At 34.4% G+C, this 26,683-nt stretch overlaps 1 protein-coding gene across 37 annotated transcripts in view; it reads right to left on the bottom strand.

The window, feature by feature from the left end:
* RIMS2 (regulating synaptic membrane exocytosis 2) overlaps window positions 1-26,683 on the bottom strand; it is a 447,907-nt gene that overhangs the window by 173,796 nt on the left and 247,428 nt on the right. For 30 of the 37 annotated variants that reach the window (XM_058833029.1, XM_058833039.1, XM_058833034.1 and 27 more), the window contains 3 exons: window positions 17,062-17,192; window positions 14,076-14,247; window positions 13,373-13,526 (listed from right to left, as the gene is read on the bottom strand). In XM_058833029.1, coding sequence (XP_058689012.1) covers window positions 13,373-13,526; window positions 14,076-14,247; window positions 17,062-17,192 — 457 coding nt within the window. Of the gene's footprint in view, window positions 1-5,490; window positions 5,518-13,372; window positions 13,527-14,075; window positions 14,248-17,061; window positions 17,193-24,507; window positions 24,556-26,683 lie in introns of all 37 variants that reach the window. The other 7 variants (XM_058833032.1, XM_058833030.1, XM_058833041.1 and 4 more) reach the window with 2 other exon arrangements.

Here is a 26,683-nt window from a genome sequence, read left to right as displayed (position 1 = left end):
CTTTGGTTCCTTTACATATGCAAACCATTCCATATTCCTGATTTTTTCCTGCTGTATTTGTTTGTATATTTTCTATTTCTTCTGTGCCTTTTATGAGAAGTCAGAAGTCACTGCAGCAATTAAGAAGTTGGTGTATGAATTTATAATCTAGACTGCAGACTATTTCTTTGACAATAAAAATTTCTCAGGTTAAAACTTATTCAGCTAAAAATTGGTGTAAACGTGATATGTGCTAATTCTTAGAAAACAATATAGCCTGCAAATCCATTATGCAATTTCAGAAAGGAAATTTTAATTGTGGTTATTTAAGTTCACTAAAGGTTGATGCTTTCCTCACTAATAGGAGATTAAAATTAGTTCTGAGAAAGTCATACAATTCTCACATGGTAGCTCAATTTATTATAAATTTTTGGAAATAGCCATGCTACAATGGGGAGGGGACAAGTATCTTTGAATTCAAAAAATAACGAGTCAAGTTTTTCTCTAAAACAAAAAATTACAAGCAAGTGATGACAATTAGCACTCAAGAAAACCTAGATGATGAGGGCAGAAATGAAGGAAAAGGTTTCTACCTCCTCTGATTATTCTCTTAATTATAAAGGTCCAGTCTCTGTTCCCCCAAAGAAAGCATCCCTTACACCTGAGATGTTGCCCCTGATGCCATTTTCAGGAGAACCTTCTACTGGTGTGGTGATACACGTGCCAGTGAACAAGAAGGAATACTCTCCATTCACCTCAGCCACTGATTCAAATCCAGGTCTTTAATGAGGATAATATTTGTGACCAAACACGAAGCAAGACAGCTCTACAAGCTGGCTGGGGTTTGGCTGGGACCTGAAAGGCAAAAGCCCCCAGAGGGAGTGCAAAGCAGGGGGATTCTGCTTTTTTGGTAACCTTGACACTGGTCTGGCAGTGGGACTGTGGCTGCTGTGCAGAGATGCCAATAATGTCACTCAAGCCCTATCAGAGAGAGGATTGTGGAATGGGAAGATGAGGGCAAGTGAGTCTGCTGATGCTCATCACATGGCTGCTTGGAAAGGTTTTCATCACGAAAGATGTAAAAGGCTGAATCAACTATCATTTGAATAGATGTCATTTACTCATCAACTAATTCATTCTTATGAATGAATCTAATTAATTACAACTGAGGTTGCTTTTATTTATGTTTATATTTACAGCTAAGTACATCTGCTTTAACATATTTTTAGAATATTATATTCTGTATTCAGGAGGAGATATTTGCATCTTTGAGGATGAAAATAGTCAGCTGTTGTCACAGTGGGCTCTAGACTTCCCAGCTGTGTAGCTAAAATTATATATTGTTGTAGTCACAGGATACATCTGGCAGAAGAGAGAGATTAAGAAGCTTCAACAGACCACAGGTATAAAAGACAAGGTTTTCTCTCTCTCTCTCTCTCTCTCTCTCTCTCCATCTTCTCAAGCCACATGCATCTGTTCCAGAATCTCCCAATACCTCAGCCGCACATCATCTTCTAGGATCCAGAGATCTGAGCTTCAGGGAAGAGCCAGGGCAAGAGAAAGTGAACAAGCCAGGACTGACACCAGCCCAAAGGATGGGAGTAGAAAAATAATAAAAGCAAGGGAAGAATCAGATTTCAGTGTTTTCTCAAACTGTATTTGCCACAGAAAAGAGAAGAGTGTCTGGTAACACCTGACATCCTTAAATATGAAAGCTTGATCTAATATATGAGATATGAAGCTTGTTCAGATCAGATCATCTATCCCCTCAAGCTGTTACAAGCCAGCTCTAACTACTAACAGACATAAACCAACTGAAAAAAAATCATGTTTAAGTAATATTTTTCATTTCCTTACAAATGTAAATTTAAATTATGGTAAAGAAGTCAGAAGAAATTCAAAGCAGAATTAATTACTTGATTTTATCTTTGGCAATCAGTGTTTTCAGGAAGGAGGAAGGAAAGCAGTGTCAATTAAATCTGTAATGTCAAGAACTACTGCCTGGAATATATAACTTCTGCAAAGAAATCAGATTATACATATTTAAAACATCTTCCACTAACTTCAGAAATGGAACAAACTAGAAAGTGCACAGGTCAAAATCTTTTATTTAACCAAGTATTTGAAATGTCAGTATAATTGCTGGCAGATTATTTTAATATTTCTTGGAATTTTTCAAGAGTAATTTCCTCTGCTGTATATTAATTTTAGATTGTAATTTTCTTTTTAATCTATTGACAATGTAAATGTGAAGATTTAAGCATGTATCCCACCTTAGCCATGTCTTTTCAAAGTACTACTTCATTAAGTAATTTGAACCACTGATTACACAAAAGAGAAAGAGCAATTAATATTTTATCAGGGAAATGTGACATTGAAGCCTCTCAGAAATTATTGGAAATTAATATTGCGGATGAAACTATTATTTAGTATTTAGTTCATATCTTAAACTCTTTGACACATACATTGTAATATATGGTTCTAAAAATCAAGAGCAAGGAGTTTAAATCGATTCTTAGATAAATTCAGAATTCAGTAAAAACCTTATATTCCTATATACTGTATATATTAAATGTATGCATTGGTGCCAATGGTTTTCCTGTAGTTAACATTTTCTTTGATGCCATTCCACTAGCATGTAGTTTATTTTTAAAACATTATTGGAGGTATAACTCGCCTTCTGTCTGATAACTGGGCAGTAATAGATGTTAAATACAGACTTTCAGAACCCTTCCACCTAGATTAACAATTATTACAGTTATGGACTGAAGGCCATAAAACAGAAAAATAGACCCCATGCTACTGTAACCCTCAAAAATGCCTTAATTGAGCCTAACTCCAGCCCCAGTAAAATAAATATATATATTTCTATTCTATTTAGCAAGTTTGGGTTTAACAGCCTTATTCTATCAATAAAACTTTTCAGGGGAGAGTTCACACTGGAGACAGTGGAAAACCTTCCCATCAGAACTTGTCAAGGTTCAGCATCGTCCTGCCCTTCCACACCTTCCTATTCCTTCCCTGCAATGCTGCTGAGGCTATCACCCCACCCAGCACGAGCTCTGTGAGAATGTGTGCACAGCAGAACTGAAGTTCACAGCACCTGCAGTGTAGCTTCCATTGCAGGGCTGGGGGAAAACTCATCACCTAAAAAGCATTAGGACCATTATTTTCAATTTCCATTTGGGAACTACTCTCTTTTTAATTTTTTTTAGTATTCCCATTTTTACTTTCTATTATGTGGAAAAGGAATTTATAATACAGTAGTTTCTTAGTATAAAAATATTTCCATTTTTCATCCTAAGGAATGAAATAATGTAAAGAAAAAAAAATGAGATGTTTCATTCAATTTCTTGAATGGAAAAGTTATTTTTTTGTAAACTTTTCATAGGATGTAGTGCTGGTGGCCATGGAAAGCTTCTAAATAAAAATAATACAGGGGCAATTGAAGAAAGGTTAACGGAATGTTCTTTGGTTTGCTCAAGCCTGTCAATGTTTAAAAAGCGTTTGGACAATGTATTTAGTAACATGCTTTAGCTTTTGGTCAGCACTGAATGGTTGGGCTCTTGGACTAGATGACTGTGATAAGTCCCTGCCAACTGGAATAGTCTGTGCTATTACAGAATCACATTTCCCTCCACAACAACATTCTAAATAATTTGAACTGTCCCAGATGAATGAAACAATATGCAAATATAAATATTTTCTTACAAAGCAACCAAAATCTGTGGAGGGTTTCAAAAAACCTTCTGCTTTCTACACAACAACTGAAGTTGGCACACAGCTTTTCTTCACTCTTATTAATATACAGTGGAAAGAATACAAAATACCTTCTGTGCTTCATATATTCCCCAAAGACATTTCTGACAGATCTCAGGAGAACACAGGAGGTTCAAAGCTCTACTAAAGTGCATATGACCAACGAACATAGTTATCAAAATGAACTAGGATAGGGAATAGAATGAGAAATAAAATTATTGTGAGTCAGACTAAATACAGAAAAAAGTACCAAATTTATGGCTCGGGAATTCTGTGCTTTTCTTGTGGAGAAAGAAAAATAAAAAAGGAAAAAGAAAGCAGTCCATGCTCCCAGCCCTGTCCCTTACAATGCAGAATGCAGTCCACAAGGTTTTGTGGACTCCTTGGGGCGAGAAAGGCTAGTGAAGCATGCTTGCAATTCCTTCCCTGGAGCTCACAGAAGGCCTTCAACACCACTTAAAGTCACTTAGCATTGCCTGTATTTCTTCTGTGTTCAAAGCCAACATATAAGCAACCCCAAAAGAGTCTCATAACAACTGTTTTAAGAATTTGCTCTCTGATATTCATGCAGCCTGTGCCCAAGGGTTCTCAGTGTGAGCTAACTTCTCATGCAGTCCTGCTGTCTCCATGTCAATCTGTCACTTTATCCTCCTGCACATATTAGTGGGGTTTAGAGACTTTTGACCAATTTCATCTGCACTGATGGAGTATAAATATCAAATTCTATTAAGTTCCTACAGATCTTTGATATTTGTTAGAATAAGATAGATGAGAAAGATAAAAGAGAGTCATACGACTTCTGGATAGAAGAGAAATAGAAATTGGAAGTCCTTAATCAAAAAGAAACTTTTTCTAGCTAAAATTTGTGTCTAATCCACATGTGTGCAAGTCCACAGATGCCACACCAATCGTAAAACATGAGAAGAATGTGGGATTATTTCAGGAGAGAAAGGAGTGGAAGAAATATGGGACACTGACATTAGATGTAATGGAAAGTGGATTTCATTAGTACTACTCTTGAGAAATTTCTGCTCTAAGGGAGTTTAGTTTTTCTCTATCATGGTATGGATCAATTTTCATAACAATGTGAGTTCCATTTGTTAAACATAACTAAAAGACAATTAGTTGAACCAATTCTCAAAGAGATTCCAATAATTAAAACTGCAAGAACTGCAAGAAGTTCCACATGAAATGCACAACAAAATTTAAGCTGGTAAAAACTGTATGTTATTAATTTACTTATATTTATTTAAGGCAAATTCCTCAGCTAGAGCTGGATTTGTAATGGGGGATTTATATCAACAAAAAATGTGAAAATATATACCAGCGTAAATACTGATTTTGCCAGTACTTCACTTACCCCATGTCTGTATTCTAAAAATACTTACACTAGTTCTCAAACGGCTGTAATATAATAGCATTCCTTTTAATCCAGTTTAAGCAAAACAGCATTTTTCTAGTATAGTTAATAAAGCTCACTACAGTTTTCCTACCATAGCTCTACCTAAAATAAAGGCAAGCAAAGCACATATGGTGTAACAATATTGCTCCAATATCAATACTGAGATATTAAGAATAGAGAAAGAACGCCAACAAGAGACCTATTACTGAAAAGCAGACAAGAAAAGCCAAAGAACTTTTATGCAATTTAGTATCTGCACAATAGGTAGCAAAAGCACACCAATAAAATATCAAATTAAATTTTGCACGTATATGGAAGCAATAAGCATTTCTGGCATGCTGAAAATTTACCTGAATTATATGAATAAAAGCCTTTATCTGGAAAAAAAATATTGAAATGAAGTAGTGTCAGGGAAAAGTACATGAATCAACACATGTAACAGGGATGATTTGAACCTTAAACTTTTTTGTAATTGCTGCCAGAAATGGAAGCATTTGATACAGTAGGCCACACTTCTTCAAAATAATAAAACTCAAGCAGCTAAGAGAAATTAAACCACAAAAATGCCAGTCACTTCTGGATCAACAGTTATATATAATAGCCACAAAGATCTGGTAGAGCAATTTCAGTAATTTCCAATTCTGAAATACAATTGCACATTTTTACTATAAGTGTTTAACTTTTTAAGGGAAAAATGCATATTCAGCTAGGAATACAATATGAGGTGCTACCCTTAAAAACATTGCACGCTTCTGTTGGCACTGCAGCACTAGCAGAACTTTCCCAAGATGTAGTTTTGAATCCTACTTTTGATTTAACAGACTCTCAAGTGATGTGCCAGTCAATCTTCTCCCTCCTGCTAGGCCTTGATTTGGTAAATATGTACATACCTGAGAACCTTAATTACATACTGTAGTTACCAGTGAATTTCAGAATCCTGATATAAGCTCAATGATTAAATACTTGGAAGACCTGATTTATTGTTTGTATTCCTTAAGTCTGACTGGTTTATGTATTTTAGCTTTCCATACAATCATACCAATTTTTCTAAACTGAACAAAATAATATTATGTGAATACCTGGACAATTCTGGAAATGTAAAATGTTAATTGCATTTGTAGATTTTGAAAATATGACGTCCATAAGATGTCATAATACAAAGAAGTCAGGAACCAGAATAACATTAATAATATCTTGTCATTAGCAAGATTTTATGAATATTTTTATTCCTTGTAGTTGACAAGCTCACAGACACCATATTAAACAGAAAAGAGTGACAGTCTAAGTAAATGATGCACCTCAGATGATATGATATGACAGTGTTAGAGAAAATTTCATTTTCTTGCCAAATGGTGCTGTTAATGGATTCACTGGATGACTAAGTGCCTTCTGGCAAGTCACACTTTTTCTGACATCCAGGTACTAACTATTTTAATATGTGGATCATATTACTAAATCATCTGCTACTTACAATTTCTAACTCTCTATATGTTCAACTTCAGTCTCTTGATAAAGCTAATACATTTTTATGTCCCAGAGCCAGAATTCCATTAGGCAATATAATTTCAAAGTGAATGATAGGGTTTTTTTCAGCATCACCTACAACCTTTTAGATGTGATTTATTGTGTAACTTCTCTAATATTTTTATTCCTTAATACTAATCTCTTCTAGTTATGATTTTCATTTTAAAATGACAGCTATTTGGCTACAAAAATATGAAAAATGTCATTTAGAGACTTTGCCTAGTTTACCCTGACATCAGGTGTTACCCGAACACCAAAGGTGGAAGCGTGCCACATGCCCTCAAAAAAAATCAATTAACACAGTCTAGAAATTATTCATATAGTTAAAAATTATGGGCTTTCTGAATTTAACTGCTGGACAGATCTTTAAAAGGGTTAAGCTTCTTGAAGAGCAGATGAATATAAAATTAGTGAGATTATAATGGGATCGAGGACTGAGAGAGCCATGTTCATTTCTGTATGTTCACAGCACAGAAAGGAAGAAGTCAGAATAGTATTAAAACCATCTGAAAACTACATTACACAGCTGAAGAGTAGTTTAATAACATGATTTTATCAAGTAACCAGAGAAATAAAGTCATTCTCTTAAACTGCTTCAAAACAGATTTTAAAGTATTTTTGTAGTTTAATTACAATTTAGTAAATTGATATCCTAAATGAGCTTCTTTTATTAGAAAAAGAAAAATATTTTGATAGTTTAAGGCCTTTTTAGACATCCCTGTATCATGTTAAATACCTTTAATTAAAGTATTTAATAAACCATAGATGTACAATAAAATAGAATAAATAATAGATGTACAATAAATACAATACTGGTATTGTATATAATATATATATATATATACACACACACATATATATATATATATATATGTGTCCATATTCTGTGAACAAAATATCAATGCATGCAAAGAAAGATAACATGCCCAAGGCCTGTGCTCCATTAAAAGAAAGAGAAAAATTAAGGAAGAAGCATGAAAGAGAAAATTAATTGTCATTTTTACTCTCTAGGGTAAAATTCCTGTAATGAATTAATCATGGTCTGTGCCACTGACCATAAAATGCTCCATATTATAATTTGGATAAAAAGCCACTGATGCATGTTTCCATTAGTACAATTCACTTACCTACTAGTGAACAGCATTATTATAATTTCCCCAAGTAAGGTACAGCCACATTCATTTAAAATTATCACCCTGACTTTACCAAACTCACAACAAGCCAAGAGGAAATTATTGAGACAGAAAGATCTTGATTCTGCAGTAAAATAAGCCTCTACAGAGCTCCAAGGAAGTTAATAACTTTCAGTGGAAGAAGATTTGCCATCATTTCACAGGGGCTTATATTTCACAGATTAAAGTTTCAGATAAATTTGTAATAAATTATTGTTAAACTTCCATGATTTTGGTACTACAAAATTTATATTTTGATGTTCTACAATACAGACTTGACAGCTTTACTATTTAAATAATGGAAGAGAGGGATTAAATTAACAGTTATGACATTCCTCCTTGAGCTGATGGTAGAGCCACAGAACATTCAAAAATAAAAATCGTCAGCACCCAGCAATGACAAGTCCATCTAAAAATGTTTTTTCAGAAATTAATAAGTAATGGGATTCTTTATTTTTAAATTCAATCAAAAGTTTTATTTTTTCTAGTCAGATTTAATCATTTTTGTCATGTTAAGGTCTCAGCATTGCTGCAGAAAATACAGTCTGATGGAAAAATTTATAAAGTAAAAAGCTGAAAAGATGACAAAACTTTTCATGCTACTCAAAACACTTCATTTACACATTACAGATTTTCTTTATTAGCATCCAAAAAAATGAACAAAAATTTAAAAACAAATGTTATATATAGCTTTTTGCACATTATATGCAGATTTTTTTAGAACATAGCTATTGTCAAATTTTGTTCCTGGAGTTTAAATTCTCATAATTGTGATTTCTCTCCCTCCAGACTTTTTATGGGCCTGGAGAATCATGTAATTCAGTGAATGGAAACACTGATTAATTTAACTCTAAAAGTAATTAAAGTAAAACTCCCTTTACAAGAAAACTACTTCAAAGTCTTTTTATTTACATTTATTTTTATTTTTATTGATTTTTTTCTGGTCTTCAGGTATTAAAAAAACCCAACATTTTGGACTTCTACATGTTGACTTCAATTTTCTAAATTTTTGAATTTCTAAAATCTTTGAGCTCTTCTTCTCAGCAGAGTTTATCTCCCATAGATTTATTACTTTTCCCTTACTGAGGATGCTCAAAATAAAAAAAATTTATTTTTCAAATCATATTGTGAATTCTCATGGTATTTAAAAACTGTACAGATCTGCTGCTGTACAAGCCTATGCAGCAACAAGAGATGTAAAAATGTTTGGGTTTACTGCTTTGAACTTAGCTGTTACCTACACTGTCCACTTCACTCTCTGTGGGCTGCAGATCAATAATTCACACAGCTTCATTTTAAAGCTGCAGAATCTGACTTAGAAAACTAGTGTCAGTCACTTTTCAATCCTAAGTATTTGGGAAAGTCTTAAAACATTTGGAGTAAAACAAAATTTGCTTCTGAATCAAATTCAGCATCAATATAAAACCAAAGGAGTTGTTTTCCAAAATAAAAAATAACCCCATATTCTTCTCAATTCAAAAATATTGGCTCACAGTGCCGAAATGTTCACACTACGTGGATATAACTGCAGAAGATGGAATAAGAATACATCATATCCAATTTGATTTCTATCTCTATGTTCTGGGCTCATGGAGAGGAACTAATTTTAGATACACGATCCCATGGTATAAACCTTGCTTTATTTCTGTATCATTTCTCAATAAATAGAAATACTGACAATAATTTCCGCCCCAGTGATCCTACCAATCATGAACACAGCACCCAAAGTGTATTCAATTTTGTATGTATTCTCCAATAAGATTCTTAGCTAATGTGAGATGGAAAATAACCTACTAACAACAACAATTCCTAAATATTCTCTAAAATTATTTTCTGGTTACAATGTTTTTTAGAGGCAATATACAAGTGAACTTTGGTTTGGCTGTAATTCTAGTTAAAGTTGTCTGGAATTCTGCATATATGGCTGACTTTGTGGTAAATGTTAGAGAAAATTAAATAATTTTAAAAATTCACTTCAAAAGTTCAGCACAGTAAGTAAAATAGACCTACTCATTACCCTACATTTCACATAAGAAAAAGCTTAAAATATACTCATTGGATCAGGTTATGAAAATCTGAAATATAATTAGCTGAAAGAGCTAGGAAGTCATAATCCTATGTTCTATATTAGTTCCAGTTTCTAAGTAAATGTCTGTCAAAAAACACAAAGGAGAAAGTATGGGAATGATTCTTTATCACTAGGAAGCAATGGAATGTATGGATCAGAGGACTGGGAAAGAGAAGGTGGACAGCTGACTTAGATCAGTCTCTACCACAACACACTGCCCACTCAAAGATATTGAGATAAATATATGTAGAAACTAAGCTACTGTCTCTGAAAGCTGGTTCCTAAAAAAACAGCATATGGGGCTCTGTGGGAAGCTTGCACTTTGCTACTGGCAATCTGTAAATACAGCTTCACTCTTCAGGGCTGACAGTCTGCTCTTCTTCAGGAACACTGCAATCCAGTGATATTAAAAAGAGAATAGAAGTGGTAAGTGTAGGTGGTTCTTTTAAACTACCTTTAGAGAGTAACATTTAAGTATGGTCTTCAAATATATGTGTTTATCACTCAGCAATCATGAAGATAAAAATGCTTAGATGCGTAATGTCTATTTATACAAACAAAAAACAACCTTGCAATTCAAAATATCTCTCCTGTCATTTCTCACACAAACAATTTTTGGGGGTATTCCATAAAGTCTTTCATATTGTACTCACTAATTCTATACATAGAGGCATTGCAGAAAAGAACAAAAGGTAGGAGGACTGAACTGCTCAGATTTTGCAGCCCCAAAAAATTGAAATCAGCCTGCTTGATAACAGCCCAGTACATGTTCTAAGAAGTGCTATGGAAAACAGTGACAAACATGCTAGACATGCCTTGTTCTAGAGAGTCTTTTCATGTTGTCATGATGTGCTGCTGGATAACATCTTGTTTCATCATTCAGATACAAGAATGTTATTGAAAGATACAAAAACGTCTTCAGACACAAGAAACTTATATATCAAGTTTGACTTCATACTCTTTTGACACCCCAAAAATTGGTAAAACCCCTAAACTGCATGAGTTATTAATATGGTATAAATATTTTACTAGTGAAGGCAAATAGTCTTAAGAGGTGCTGTCTGCCCTTCACCAGTCCCTTGGTGATGACATTTAAAATGGGAAGAGCATTTTGGAGGCCATCTGGTGCAATGCCTGCTTCAGGCTTGGCCAACTTACACTGCATTGTTTGCAGCCTTGTCCAATTGAGTACTGGATCTCTCAGCAGGATATTGCACAACTTCTTTGGACACCAAGAATTTCATTTTTATTTCCATTTCAGAGGTGAGACAGCAATAAAAGAAAATTTTTCCCATTATTTTCCCATTTTATTTTGTATTTTCCCATTGCTAAATGGATTCTGCTGCCATAACTGAGCTCTGATCAGATGCTAAATTTCCAATTGTATACCTTTTCAGACCCCAGAAAGCAAGGATTTTAAGGCCAAGATACCTTGTTCTGTACTTTTAAAACAATCTCTTTAAAAGGATTTAAGACATTAATATATTCCTAGGCCACTAGAGAAAATCCTTCTTTATCAGGTCCCTATCTCAGTACGAAAGGAAATAGGATAATTTAGTGTTGTAACATGTGAATCCTCCAGCAATAACAGTGAACATCTGAAATTCCTCAGCTGATTGAAGTTTTTAGAACCTGAAGCTGAAAAACTAGTGTTCTGGGAAGAGTCAGATTAAACCATCTTCACTGAAAAGCAAGACTTCTATACCAAATCTTAGTATTTTGCCAAACCAGAAGTTTTGCTAAGTCCTTTCCTCTATATTTACAGACAAGCATGTAAAATTGTTCAGTTAAGCAAATTATTAGTATTACTATTTATTAGTTATTACTTATTAGTATATCATAATATTACTAGATAAAAAAACCTGAACATCTTTCAAATTTTGAGTCAACATTATCCACAATACTCAAACATCACTAAAATATGTTAAAAAATAAATCAGAAATTCATGCTTAATGGCCGTTATTTATTGCACAGATTTCTGATAGAAAAACAAGGTTTGTTTGCAGGACTGAATATTTCCTTCAAACCAGAATTTCACTAACCTCACATACAAACAGCCCAAATGATCTGTAAAAATAGTTGTAGATGGAAACTTGACTTCTTAAAATGTGTTAAAAGATGGCATCAACCATGTAAGAAGTATAATTTTCAAACTTTAGTTAAATAACAGTCATGGTATAAGAGAAGACTGAAGAGGATTGAATTGCAATAGAACTCCTTACCTTTTAACCATCAGTTCTTTGTGGACAAACATAATATTAAAACTTCAAGGCTATGCAATGTTAGTGCCTGATAGTGTGTCTATCTCAGAATATTATGATATGGAGCATTTTAATCCTCACCATCAAGTGCACAGAAGCAAAACAGATCAACTGCTTGAAATAACTTGTACACATAATATATATAACTTGTATACATTATATATATAACTTGTATACAAGGGGTTATCTTATAAAGACTGCATAGAACATATAAAATATCCAAGTTTTCATGACTACACATATAAGTTTCTGAGAGTTTGTGTGAAACACACACACACTCTCACATCACAATGACTCAAAGAAACTCCAAGTAAATATTAGAAATTGGATTTGGGTTGTTGAAGTTCCTTTTTGTTGTTCGGGGTTTTTTTGTTTGTTTTGGGGTTTTGGTTTTGTTTCGTTGGGTTTCTGTGGTGGCGGTGGGTCTTTAGAGTTTTGGGGGTTCTATTAATTTGCTTGGTTCATTTGGTTTGCTGGGGGTTTTTATATAACCGCCAACTGTTATTTTATAAAGTTTATTCAGTGAACAAGAGCTTTAAATCACTGGTAGTAATGAACAATTAAACTAGAGAAACCATGAAGTACTGAAGAACCAGATTTTCCTCTTTTGCTGTCTTATTCTTATGTATCTATTTTTATGACCACATTTGATACACTCTGTTTTCAAAACAGCTACACATAACTAATATGGATTGAGTGTAACAAGCTCTACAAAGTAGAATTTTTAGAGAAATTTCATTTGTGAATCTAAGCACATAAAAATAGTATCAAAGCAAGGCAACAGGCCATAGTATTAGTTTACCTACATATGATGCTACATACAGATTACTTTAAGAAGTATGAGCTAAAGAGAGAGGTCCTGCAAATCCACTTTTGCTTAAAAGTGTTTAAACAATGAAATTATGAACATAATATAAAATAAAGGGCTTCATGATAAAAAGAGCACATTGCAAAAACCAAGATAATTTACTCAAACTGAGGATCTGAACTGAGGTGTCGTCTCATAAGAAGAAATGGTATAATGCACTGTGGTTGATAGCATTTGTAGCATGTCAGACTCTCATCAGTAACTACAAATGACCTAATTCATAACAGCTACAGATCAACATAAAAATTCTGTCAGCTTTCCATTTTCAAGAATTTAATAGATTTTAACATGCATTACTTCAAATGAACTACACAGAGTGTGTAAAAGTAATAACCTACTTTGTAACCTCCGTGTGGGACTCTCGCCATGGAGTTGTCTGCGTGGCAAATATGGTGAGGGATGGGGAAGTGGCAATGAAGAGACATCATGTGTTTGAAGTTTGTACCAGTGAGGTTCATCATCTAGCAATGCTGTCTCTAACTCAATGAGAATCTAAAAAAGAAAGAATGGTTAAAAGTAGGAAAGCATTATGTGACAGAATATTTTAAAATAAATATATTCATAAATCTCCTTCTATCATTCTCTTATTGCTAAGGACTTTGTCTGAAGTTATATGAAAACCTTATTTTAATATGAAAGAATCTCCTGTGCCTTTTAGAGCACTAAATATACCAAAAAATCTTTCACAAAACCCTTATTATCTTATGAGAGCCTTTACAGCTTTCAAATATCTCAGATTAATGAGCAACATTCCAAAGTTTTAGCAAAATACAGCTATGGAAAATATAGATTTTAATGAAGAATTAGAAATTGAGAAACCACGTTCATGCTGTTACTAAAACAGAAAAAAAACACAGAAAGAACCTCCTATCAGGATTATGTGATATGTGCAAGATCACTATTTATGACTAAGTGAAAGAAAAAATAAAACAATTAAAACAGTTTTTCTTTGCACAATTAATTATTTTTGCAAAAATACTGAATCTATACATGAGTATGTGAGCAACTGTATTTCTATAGTAACTACCAATACTTGTATACCTCTCCTAAAAATTCACTTTCTTCCTCTCGAACTCGTGCTTGGTCCCAAAGAGTGATTTCTAACATTCGTTCTCTAAACTCTCTCCGATGAACTGGAGAATAAATAAATGTCTGATTCCACTTAGGTTCCAACGTTTTCTTTACTGTTTTTGTTCTTCTTTTATTTTTATCACTGAAAAAAACAGTTAAATATGAAATATGTTCAAAACACCATTAAAGTACATTAAATAAATAGGAAAATAGGAAATCATAAATCAGCAGTTGAGCTTGTACGATCATGTGAACTCTAATCTACATCATGAATTTTCCTTTATTATAAAGGTCAGTGCATCTATTGAGGATAATTCAAAAGTTCATATTAAAAACTTAGGTTAGGTGATTTCAAGTTTATGTTCCAATTCCAATTTTAATAAGCTCCTCAAAAACCACAAATGTTTTAACATGCTTTTGGGTGTATTTTCTTTTATTTTGGAAACAGTATTTTATAAAGCAAAATGTGCTTCCATAAATGGGATTTCCACAAGGCGCAGTCTGACAGTAGAACATCTCTACAGACATCACTGGGCATAGCAAACAGCTGCATTTCAGAAAAATGAGCCAGCTGGTTCCCTCAGTCCTCCAGTGGCTCACTCCACCTGCAGGGCTGGAAGGAGCTGCTGGCCCAAGTGAAGGAATGCTCATGGAGCTGGGGGCAGTGCAGGGTTTTCCTGACCAAGCGCTCCTTATCCACCTGGGAAACCAGAAGCCACAAGAATGATTTACATGTTCTTTTCCAGCAACACTGGAACAAGCTGTTCTCAAAACAGCTTCCCAAATCCTGTGGCCACCCCAATGAATCACCCAGCTGAAGGTGAACCTCCACTACACGGTGAGGTCTCCAGGCAAGGTTACCCTGGCAGCCTTGGCTCTGGCTCCAGGGTGTTGTTGAAAGCAGTCTTTTGCAGAAAATTTCTACTTGAAAGAATTAATATTTTCTGATTGAAACAATTTTCACTGGAAAACACCCACACTCCTCCAACTGAGAATACTGACAAAAGTCCTCATAACAATGCTTATTTTAATCCTGCTGATTGCTGCATAATGCAGCTGCCATACTAATTTATGAGGATTTTTTAATAGGCAATGCAGATACAGTCCCTTAATTAATACTTGCAATTGTAATAAAGTCCTTATATTTCTCAACTGTGACTTAGAAGTTGGATCAAAAAATTATCTAAATAATATTTTTAGACACACTTTTAAAAAACCTTAAATTATTTCTAGTATACTAAAGGTTTGTTTACTCTTTTGAACTGAAATAAGTTACATTGGACAACATTTTTCAATTAAGTTTCTTTAATCAAAGAGAATTCAGCATCTTCATCTAATTAAATGCTTGACTTACTAAAGTGTATTTTACCTCTAGCATGTTTCTTTCTACTATACAAGAAATATATTTTTGCTTACTTAGCTTTTAAATCTAAGGAAAGAAAAATGGATTTCCACATCAGAAAAAACCCACAGTTCTGTAAGACAAATTGCTGATCATAAACACATAAAGCAACAAAGAAAGGTCTAAATACATCCCATAAATGGGAAAAAATATTACAGATTATTAAAATTTAATGTCAATATATTTTTTAGTTATCACAATTTACACTGTAAAACATTGTGAACACACTTTTGTTAGCTTATTAATTACTCATTACTCTTGAAAAAGCAGGCAAGATAATTGAAGCAGACCTGATTTTCAGTTTAGCACAGCTTCAGCAGCTACAAACACACTACACAGTTTGGATAAACTGCCTGAACTTAAGGGAATCAGAGAGGATAATGCCCAGCTGCACACCCAACCAGGCAATACACCTCTAGGCATGAATATACCCTAGCTAAGGTAGACATACACAGGGGAAGGAGCACTTTCTGTGGAAACCATCTCACAAATATTGGTGAGCCAAAGAAAATCTATCCAAAACCTTTTAATCATCAACGTCACAGCAAATTAGGTAGTCATGGAAAATTTTCATGTCAACGTATGGTAAACAATGGAAGTGGAAAAGCAATGTCTTCGAAAATACTAATAGTTTAATTCCTGCTGATGTCAAATGGTACTGGAGATAGCTAGCATTTTCCCAGTTTAGCTATTTGGAAAAGCCAAGGAAGTAAAAATACAAGCTACATTCTATTCTACAGATTCAGCAGTGCACTGATCTATTTTTTTTGAGTGACATTAAAGCTTTGAATTTGGTTGGTACATTATAATATAAAGGTAAACATGTTCCCCATGTGATATAATCTGAAGAAATATCAATTTTAAAAATCAACTGGAGAACACACTCTCTCTTCTGCTGCTCTTCCCAACACCTAAATTGAAACAGAGAAAATCATGGACTCAGAAGTGAAAGAGTATGTCAGGAATAGGGGTCCTACTACAGTTTAATTTTCACTAAGTGCATAGATGATACCGTCCAGATTAACATGAGTCCTGTGCTATAGGGGAAGTTTGCAAAGTGCAAATGGGAACTCTCAGCTGAGTCACCTTCAGCCTTAATTCACTTACACTGTGATAAGAAATTTGTGTGTTTCAGATGTCAAACCTGTTACTGCTTTATTATATAAAGGTGGGGCAAACCAAAATGCTCACTCATCAATCCAGTAATTTATGAACCCGACTGTGTAGCATTTTCTTTGCTCTAGAGAAGAATAACTGGCATAGAAATAAAGGCATCATAAAACACTAATAACATTCTTTGCAAATAGCAGATCCCCATGCAAAGACATGTATTTACTTTTCCTTTCCTTTTCTATTCAGTATTTTATATTATAACCAGGGAAAGCAAGCTTGTGCTTAGTGTTCAGAAACACCTTGCTGCTACATAGCATGTTCAACACCAGAACTCAATACTATAAGCTTTTTTCCATATAAGTATGATTGATAAAATCAGCTGTGCATGTCACCTGAGTATCAGACTAATTCAAATATTCCTTGTCTTTACGTTCATCCTACCTTCTGTCTGGAAGAAAGTAAATTTTAACATAAGGATTCCTTGGCCTCCCATCTTCCCTTGAAGGAAGATCCTTTGCTCCAAGTATGGTCACTATTAACTGATGACCAACCTTGTCATACCACAGTTTTATCTGTAGGAAGAAAATATTAATTAGTGAACACACTACAATGAAGTTATATATTAATCCTTAAAAATAATTTTTCTCATGAGCTATCTATATTGATTACTCAATCAGAAAATATTATATTCTACTTTTCATTTATAACAAAGAATAAAAATAAGTTAATATTGTAATAGCTTCAGTATATTTCAGGAGTTACTCTTTTTTTAAAACCCTGTACTATAAGTACTTTACTTCACACTGATTGTCTTTCACAGGGTGGACTGGTTTGATTATTCTCTCTTGTATTGTATTACTTGCATTACTAATGCATGGTATTCGTTTATATACATTTCTGAGGAGTTTATGCACAATGAATTAATTTTTCATCTGCTGTTGTGCTAAAGAGACTAAGGGATAAACTCATAAATATTTCATATCACTTAATATTTTTCAACATAAATACACTTATTTTGAAATCATATAAACCCTCCATAAATACTGAGAGGAAGGCTCAATAGTCCAACCCTCTTCATAGTCCAACACAGTAACAAGGTAAAAAAGCATTATTATTCACTTGTAAAAATTGTTATTAACCAGTCTAAAGCTTGAGTTGCTATTCTTTTTCACTGCAGTCATTACAAGCCTCTATTTAGCTATTTCAGTTTGAGTTCTATGACTGCAAATACATCAGCCAAGTAAAGGATATACCTACTCCAGAGGAGTCACTGCAGAAGGTGGAAATGCTGCACTTAGGGCAAAAAAAAGCCTTGCAAATAGCCAGGGAGCCATTACATGGTGGTAGCACTGCAGCATCACTAACTACAGTTTACTGCTCTCCTCATGAGGACTTTGCCTGAGATGGGACAAACCAGGACATTCAAAGAAAACAGTGACCCTGCCTGAACTTAAGGGAATCAGAGAGGATAATGCCCAGCTGCACACTCAACCAGGCAATACACCTCTAGGCATGAATATACCCTCGCTAAGGTAGACATACACAGGGGAAGGAGCACTTTCTGTGGAAACCATCTCACAAATATTACAGAGACAGGGTTTTCATCTGCTATCATAGTTCCTAATCTTCAACATTTCAGTCTCTTAAAGAAAGGCCTTGATGTAATTCTCAAGACTTTTAACCCATAAAGAAGAGGCTGATTTAGCTCTCTGCCATTCCTAATACTTCACTAAGAGAGATTACACTAAGACACGCCAACTCAGTTATGGTGGTGATGTACTTCTTCCTTCACTGCTTCAGGTCTTGCAATTCTTATAGCCACCAAGCATTTGAATGGATACTAAAAATTGTATATTTGCCCTCTATTATGCTGTCATATGCTCTGCTACAGACATTACAGGCTTCTGGAAGTAATAGCTAAAGGGCCCTTTGGCTACTCATTTGTGTGTGAATTTTAGATGTTTTTCCTACATTCTTGCAAGCCAGGGGCTTTGACAGTATTTTTTCTACACTGAGAATTATCTGGACTTCTAGCTATCTCCATCTAGCTACAGATCAAAAGCAGAAAGCTTTGTACCAATGGTACAGCTTTAACGTCCTCTGAAGTGCAAGTCAACTTAAATGTTCTTTGACACTAAATGCATCCACCTGCAGGCCTCTTGGGAGTCCTGAGGCAAAAGACAGAGTTGGCAAGTACCACATCTCAAGTGGACTAGCACTGAAGATAATCTTCTTTGTTTGCTTTTTGGGGAAAATTATGCTTGCTTAAGGAGAATGAAATGCATTTGTGATACAGACACTATCACAAACTGTGACTGATGAATATGAAATCATCTAGATATAGGTGCCAAAAATAAAACCAGAATTATGTGTTCATATGCAAGCTAAATATTTCTTCACTATATTTGTTTCAGATCAATTCTTTACATGAAAACTTCAGTCAAAATATTTTGAGAATTTTTTAAGCAAAAACTGAAATCATCTGAAACCACTTCATTGAGATGCTTGAAAAACTGTAGTTTGGAACAAGACCTCAAAATTTGCATTGACTTGTACCTTCCACTTTTCTCTTGATGTTCTGAAAAAATAATTGGAAAAACTTGAACTTAATGGGCAAATTTTTCCTTAATGTCCTTTAATTTGCCTTATTGCAGAAAAAGTCAGGAATCAGAATTAAGACCAGAAAGCTCTCTCTCTCTTGTATTTACACTGCTAGCACTCCAATACACAGCACAGGTACTTGTAACCCAAGCAGTCATTTGACTAGGATATAAGGAGAAGAAAAGAAGAAACTGTGAGAGAATGGTCAAAGAAGCCCATAGAAGGGAGAATGGGATTGCATTGGGATTAGAAGAAGGAAGAAGGGACAAATAAAAAAACTGCTTTATAATTACCGTGAAAGTAAAATAGATAGGATACTTATTGGTGAAACATGGGAAGAATAATGTCAGGGATCAGAGATTACCAGAAGAGCAAAAATAGAATGAATGAGAGAAGTGCTATGAGGTGACAAAAGAACCAGCCATGATAACTGGAACAAAATATGTTGAAAGAGAGACTTGGATGAACAAAAATCTACAAGATTTTTTACACACACACACACACACACACACACTCTTTTATAAGCTTAGAACATCTAAGACAGTTCAACAAAGCAATCCTAATCTAAGTGAGGAAAAGGAAAGCTAAATTAACAACACATAAAATATGCTATGTAAAAAATTATGCTGCCTGATGCTAATGTGGAGACTAACACCAGTAGAAAACCTTCTTGAATGGGATTTTGTCTGTCCAGATTACTTAGGATGTAGGCACCTAAAATTCACTTAGAAAGTGGTGCAACCTGAATACTTTCGGAAGTTCTTCCCACTTTGCATTCAAGTCCTGGAGACTAATTAGCCACACAACACATATGCTCATATACTTTCCTTCCCTGGGCTCCTTCACCAGCCAGATATGCACCTAATGCTTTATTAAGCTTCTGCTATGACCCCAAATTCAGTCAAACAGGCATCTAAATTCAGTGCATCCTGACACTGAGATGGTTTGTTACTCACAGAGGGGTGCATCTGCTGCACTCCTTGAGACAGGCTGCCTGGAAGGAAAAACTGCCACCGAGGGCAGGAAACAGGAACTCTTCTGCACTCAGATGATTGGAGGAAACAGAAATGTGGGTTTGACCCCAGATTCATTCTTTCTGGGATTTAACCACTAATGGTCTAATACAAGGGCAGTACTCATGTAGGGTATCAGGTCTGGAGCCTGCTATGCTAAACTTAAGCATGCTTTGATAACACCACACACTTCTATTCCCAGCCAAACAGTATCTCAGCTTCAGATGAGACTTCGTACACCAGAGAAGAATGGGATGTGGGATAGCTTGATGGTAAAGGCACTATTTTGATACACAGGTTCAACCTCTTCAGTCTAAACAATATTTAAGCAGCATATGTCCTCTTTCTGGAATAAACTTCCTACACAAACAACAGTATATAAAAGCTGACTGCTGGTGTTAAATTGTGAGAAGTGAGGATGCAGGTATCTAGTATATCTAGCTGGCATTCCTGTTTCACAGAATCACAGAATGAGAAAAGCTGGTTCTCTGTAGCCTCAGTAGAAGGTGCCTTCCCTGGAGAATCAACTCACCCTCTGGAGTAGCCTTAGTTTCAAGTAGAGTTAATGGGCTTAGGTGTCTTTTCTTTGGGTTGATCTCTCACTGCAGGAACTGAGGTACTTCAGTCGTTCCTTCAACTGTACAAGAGAAAGCTCTCCCTCAAGGCACCTCAAACTTATTTGAAGTTAGTATAAGAACCCCTACCCTAATACACATGTGTAAGGGAATCAGTTCAGAAAATCTAGATAATATTATTGTTGCACTTCCTATACTCTTGTCTCAGGAATGTTTGACTGTTTGCTCAACTAGGCAATTCTAATGTAGTTCTATGTACAGCATATAGAGGCAAAACATATCTTCAGTCACAACTTAGATTTAGAAACAGAGAATATTTGAAGTTTGAAATCCTATGCTACAGTTTTTTCTTTGTTATATAAGGGTTACTTCATGAATTTCATGAAAAAGAGATAAAACTTGTGCCACTGGGACAGACCATCTGCCCTACAGCTGATTTTCACTACCACAACCTACTCAAATATCACTGGCTTTTAAAGACAGCTGGCCAGGCTTTTTTTTTTTTTTTCTGCTGCTCATTATAATTTTTCATGTAACCTATATAGATGCTTATTATGTTTATTAGTATTTTAAATTATATACTACTTTTCTTTATCACATTATTCTGAAACAAAAGATACACCAATAGTATCTGCTGTTTGAAAAAAAAAAATCTGTTTATTTTTAAAAATACTTGCAGTAATCGTTTCATTGGACTTAGCTTATGTAGATGCTGAAACTGCCCTGAGGTGATGATGTCTTTGGCATAGCTGAGGCCAGTTTTGAATGTTGTTACACATACCTCTTAAAAATCCTGAGTACTGAGGATTGCTGAATCAAACTACTATTGCTTTCTGCTTCAGCTGTTTTCTGATATGCTTGAACAACTGCAAGAAAAGGCTGTCAAATGGAAAATCTTGTAGGATATAAAGGCCAGAAAATTATAGAAGTATTTAGGCTGCCCTAATCTATATTTCTTTTAAAATCTCTTTTTTAGCAGTTTCGCCTTGTACATATTTTTATACATGATCAAATATATTGATGTTCTGTATTAAAGCCAAAAGGATGGCTGAAATTTTTGAAGTTAGAAAAAGCCCAGAGGCAACTCTGGCTCAAAAGAATGCTTTGCCAAGTAAACAAGAGATACTGCATAGAAAACAGAATTTTAAGAACAGATTTTTCCCTACAAAGATAGATAAAGCATCACTCTGCAAGTTAGAAAATTACTGGTATGCTAAAATATGTATAAAAGTTCAGGAAATCGAGATACACTTTTCCAGGTACTGTAAAATTAGTAAAAACTCAGAGGGCTCTTGATAGGAAAGAAACAGTGTTTTCCTTCCCAATAAAATAATGATGAATCTATGAAATCATCCAATGAGCTAGAGGATGAATGGAATGACATGGAGGGAAGTGTGAAAGAAGAGTTAGTGCCAGAAAGGATCAGTTTCAGACTAACAAGTAAAGAAGTTGCAAGCAAGAATAAAGATCTGCATTTCCTGTTTAGAGTGATGAAACAAATAAGTGTAAACAGAATGTTTGGAGATTCTCATTCTTGTAAGGAGTTCTACAGACACAGCCCTCAATGAAATGTATACTTCCTGACAGCGATAAACAGCAGCTCAGAGCTCTGATTTAGTGAATTTGTCATGCCAAAAGGTAACCAGAGTTCTGCTCCTAATACCCTTTTCTGAAGACCATTGGAGAATTCCTCTTCGTTCTGCAGCCTGCATGGTAAATATACCTAATACTAATCTTTTTAAACTATCTACTATCACTACTAAAAGTGGGCAGATGGATGTCTTTTTATTTCAGACTAGTTGTAAAGATTTTGCCAAGGTCATAATTCTGAGTTCTTCAGGAGCTCTTGTCAAAACCCTTATGTTTAGTGTTGACTGTTACTAGGCTCTGCAAAAAAACCTGTTAGACGAGTCCACAAGGACTCCACAGGCACTGATTGTGTAGAGACAAAACTGGGGCTAAGGACAATGCTCACCAACAATACAAAGAATAATGCATCCAATACTTACATCCAACTGAGTAAGCCTTAAACATTTTCACATCCTGTTACATATTTTATAGCAAATATGACACTTCTTTTCTTTTCTTTTCTCAACCATAATCATTTGAGCAAGGTTTTAAAGTTTTTTTTTTGTTTGTTTGTTTGTTTTTATTAGAGGATATTAGTCTAAGTAGAATAGACAATTTTTATGTCTACATCCTTATGTTGTAAAATGGGATGAAAATAAGGAACTACTACATGTTATTTCTACATTACGGTCTTTCATGAAACATGCAGGTTTCAGACAGTGATTTCCTTTTTAAATTAAACAATCAACTCTCACATAATTTTTTACTTTATTTAGCACATATGTAAAAAGAAAATAAAGTTTAAATAACTACTTATGTCAAATATAATATTTAGCTCTATGAACTACATAACAACTTGTAATTGTACCCCTCTGATTTCATATCATGAGCAGAATCCAACTTTCTTAATTATGTTAAAGGATGTTTTAAATTTTTCATACACAGCCAGTTTATATCAATCGCACATAATAGGTTATCTTTAAATCATACAATCATGGCATTATTTTATAATCTCATGTTTCTTTAGAAGTCCTTAATTTTGAATTTATATTTAAGCAGTTGTAAGGAATACTTTTGAGAATACTATGTTGTGAAAAAAAAATTTACTTTATCAAATATGAGTCATATTTGATGTTTTATTTACAGTCTTAATTAGAATTCCTTTATAAATATATATACATATACATATATATACACACACACATATATATAAATATATATATATGTATATATATGATCTCTTTTCCATTTCATAATGAAATTCAGTCATCTCTTTCTGATCACTTAGATCAGCCTTTACATCTTGGTCATTAATCAAAGAAAAACATTTATAAAGCTGCCACACAAAAGTTTAACATCTCCATCTTACATTTTCTGTAAGAAAAATCAGATAATATTCTAGTTACAAAAAAAAAAAAAAAAAAATGAAAAACATGCAGCAAAGCAAGATAAGCATTGTAACATATTAGTAAAACCTACTTTTGCATAAATCTATAGTACCTTAGGAGCTTCCTAATGAAAAAAGGCAAACAACTTGTACCTAAACAAAATATCAATGCTAAATAAATTCAGTAAGACAACAGGAGAATTCACTTTTTATTCAAGTAGAGTTTTTGTTATTTTGATGTACTTAAAAATGCAAGAACCAAGTTTCATACAGAAGAAATTTGTTTATTTAAACAAGGTACAAATTTTTTGCCCGTCCTCTACTCAAGGCGCTACTATTATGTGGAAAATGCAAAAAAATATGTGTTAAGTAATGATAACGTATTATTTAAAGAGACATTCATCTTTTTATAATAAAGTCAAGCACAACATTATTGCTTAAACAATACACAAATTTTCTATGTGGGATGCATTGCCATTGAAACTTATACAAAGTTTAATATTGGGCAGACAGCAAACAAAAACTATTGTCTCTTTAAATTTTACTTAATATTTTAACCCCCATGCAGAATTTTACAAGCTGCTCACAAGATGACATGAAAATTGTTAATATGGTTTAAAGCAACACACTCAAAACATGGGAAAACGGACTATAATGTAACGTTTTCCTACTATGCATTTTCCATAACAAACAAAAGAAAAACCCACAACTTTAGTTTCTGTCAGGCAGACGAAGTCTTTACCTGAACCCTAGGAACAAAAGGCGTTGTTCTTCTACTAAGGCTTTGGCTCTGGTAAGCAAAATTAAAGAAAAAGCAATAAAACAAAACCAAAAAGGACAACACGCTGGAAACTAAAAGACCAAAAGTAAAAACAAAGACACATAACTATTACTTTAAACACAGCTTTACACCAACAACATATTTACCTAAAAAAACTTATTTTAATGCAACGCACAAATTAAATCTGCAAATCTGTTATCAAATCATATCAAAACCCTTTGGTGGAAATTCTTGCCTTAGGGAAGTCAGCAGGAATTTTACTACTGATTCCTCAGGAGCAAGAATTTCTCTCTGCAAGTCTATAGACAACATTTATAATAGATTTAGAAATAACATGTAACAAAAAGAACAGGTAGGCAAAGTGTGATTTAAAAGTGGGGCTGGAAACATAAGTTAAGGTTGATCATCTCTTTCAGGGAGATTGTACATGCATATTCAGAGAGAAAAATGTACAATTCACACACTGACAGCTTTGGTTACTTAGGAAAGCGAGTAAAACAAAAAGTTTTCTCTTTTTTGCAACTTTAAGAGTCACGTCTATGAAAATTCCTCCTAAACACTTTGAAAACAATTAAAAGAAAGTTAGTGCTCTCTGGTATTAACATTACATGGAGAATCTATACAATCTATGTATTTCAATTTCCTAGCAATCATGACAGAAATGACATATGGTATAGACACAGAACCCTTGCATGAAATGGGAGCTAGAGAGTTTAGCAAACTTTCATATAGATGCATTTATAACATATTTTTGTGCTGTAACACTTTGGAACACATACAACCTTGTGGCCTCCAATAGCTACATCAAGACTACATCAAGTACAGGCAACACAAATTCCTGGACTAGCTGCAAATTCCAAACAACCACTCCCAACTTCAGCTCAGGGCAGCAGCTAATGGAGTGGCACAGAATTGGTACAGAGTGTGGGGCACGGACAGGAAAAGGGCACCTCAAAGGACTGGTGAGTGGGAGAACAGGAGCATGGAGTGGGTGACAACAATCACAGCCATCTGATAGACTGGAATCTCCTTTCCCTCTGCTCAATTTTCCTGAGACTATTGATCTAATTCAAAATGATAGAAAGAAGCTACTACTCAATATTCACTTGCATTAGAAATGTACCCAAAGCATGGAAATAGGCACTGTGATGATGCTTCTGCCACCCTCCTTGCTTATTTGGCATGTACAGATGCTGGTGAAATCTGTTCTATAAAATGTGTGAAGTAATCTGCTCTTACATCAAAGAAAGAGGATATATAAGAAAATTTGACAGTCTGGATCACAAGTTTTGTCTGATGTGCTCCCTGCACTCTGCAAGGTGCAGCAGCTGCACTCTACCTGCCACTCTGCATGGGCAGGACTGCAGAGCCCAGTGTTACGGGTGTCAGAATGTGACCTAGTCACAATTAAAGTAGATCTTCAGCTTGCTTCAGCTCCATTTTATAAGGGGAAAATAAATTACCACAGGATATTGATCCTAAGAGGGACAGAATCTCTCCTACCATGCACCAAGGGTCCTCACCTGCCGTCTTCTGCCTTGGAAATAGAGGAAAATCAATGCATTGTGTGCACTACCTAGAACTTTCCAGGTTTTAATGTTAGAGCAACAGAAATTGTATAGAGGTATAAAGGGGAGGAATAAAAGGAATAATAACAGGTGAAAGGGGAGGGGTATCATGAAATAACAAGTGAAAGGGGTAGCATGTGTTGTACTTGATGTCATCCCCTCAATGTGCTGACATATAGGCCCTTCATAATGTACAATAAAGGCTTTCTATTATGCTGCATATATTACAACTATAATTAATATAACTTTATTTTTATTTCTTTATAAACTGAATATGAATGGAACATCTATTGTTGCTTTGGGTTCAAGTGTACAGGGAAATTAATTTTATAAATGACATCCCTTTTCTGCTAGAACTTCCACCAGTACAAAAATTAAATATTGTGATTTTGTACTTGTACCCATTTACGTGGTCTTATGTTATTATTCCCTAAACCTAACTATTGAAAAGCATTTCAAGTTATACTTTTCCTGCAGTATAGAAAATGTAGCCAAAATTCAGTAATTAAGCTAAGAGCACCAACATACAAAGAATACTTTTGACTTTTTCAAAATTATATTAAAGGAAA

The sequence above is a fragment of the Poecile atricapillus genome, chromosome 2, assembly GCF_030490865.1.
Source record: "Poecile atricapillus isolate bPoeAtr1 chromosome 2, bPoeAtr1.hap1, whole genome shotgun sequence".
In the NCBI taxonomy this organism is placed as follows: domain Eukaryota; kingdom Metazoa; phylum Chordata; class Aves; order Passeriformes; family Paridae; genus Poecile; species Poecile atricapillus.
Note: the sequence above shows the minus strand (reverse complement) of the source record. Positions and strands in the feature narration are given on the sequence as shown.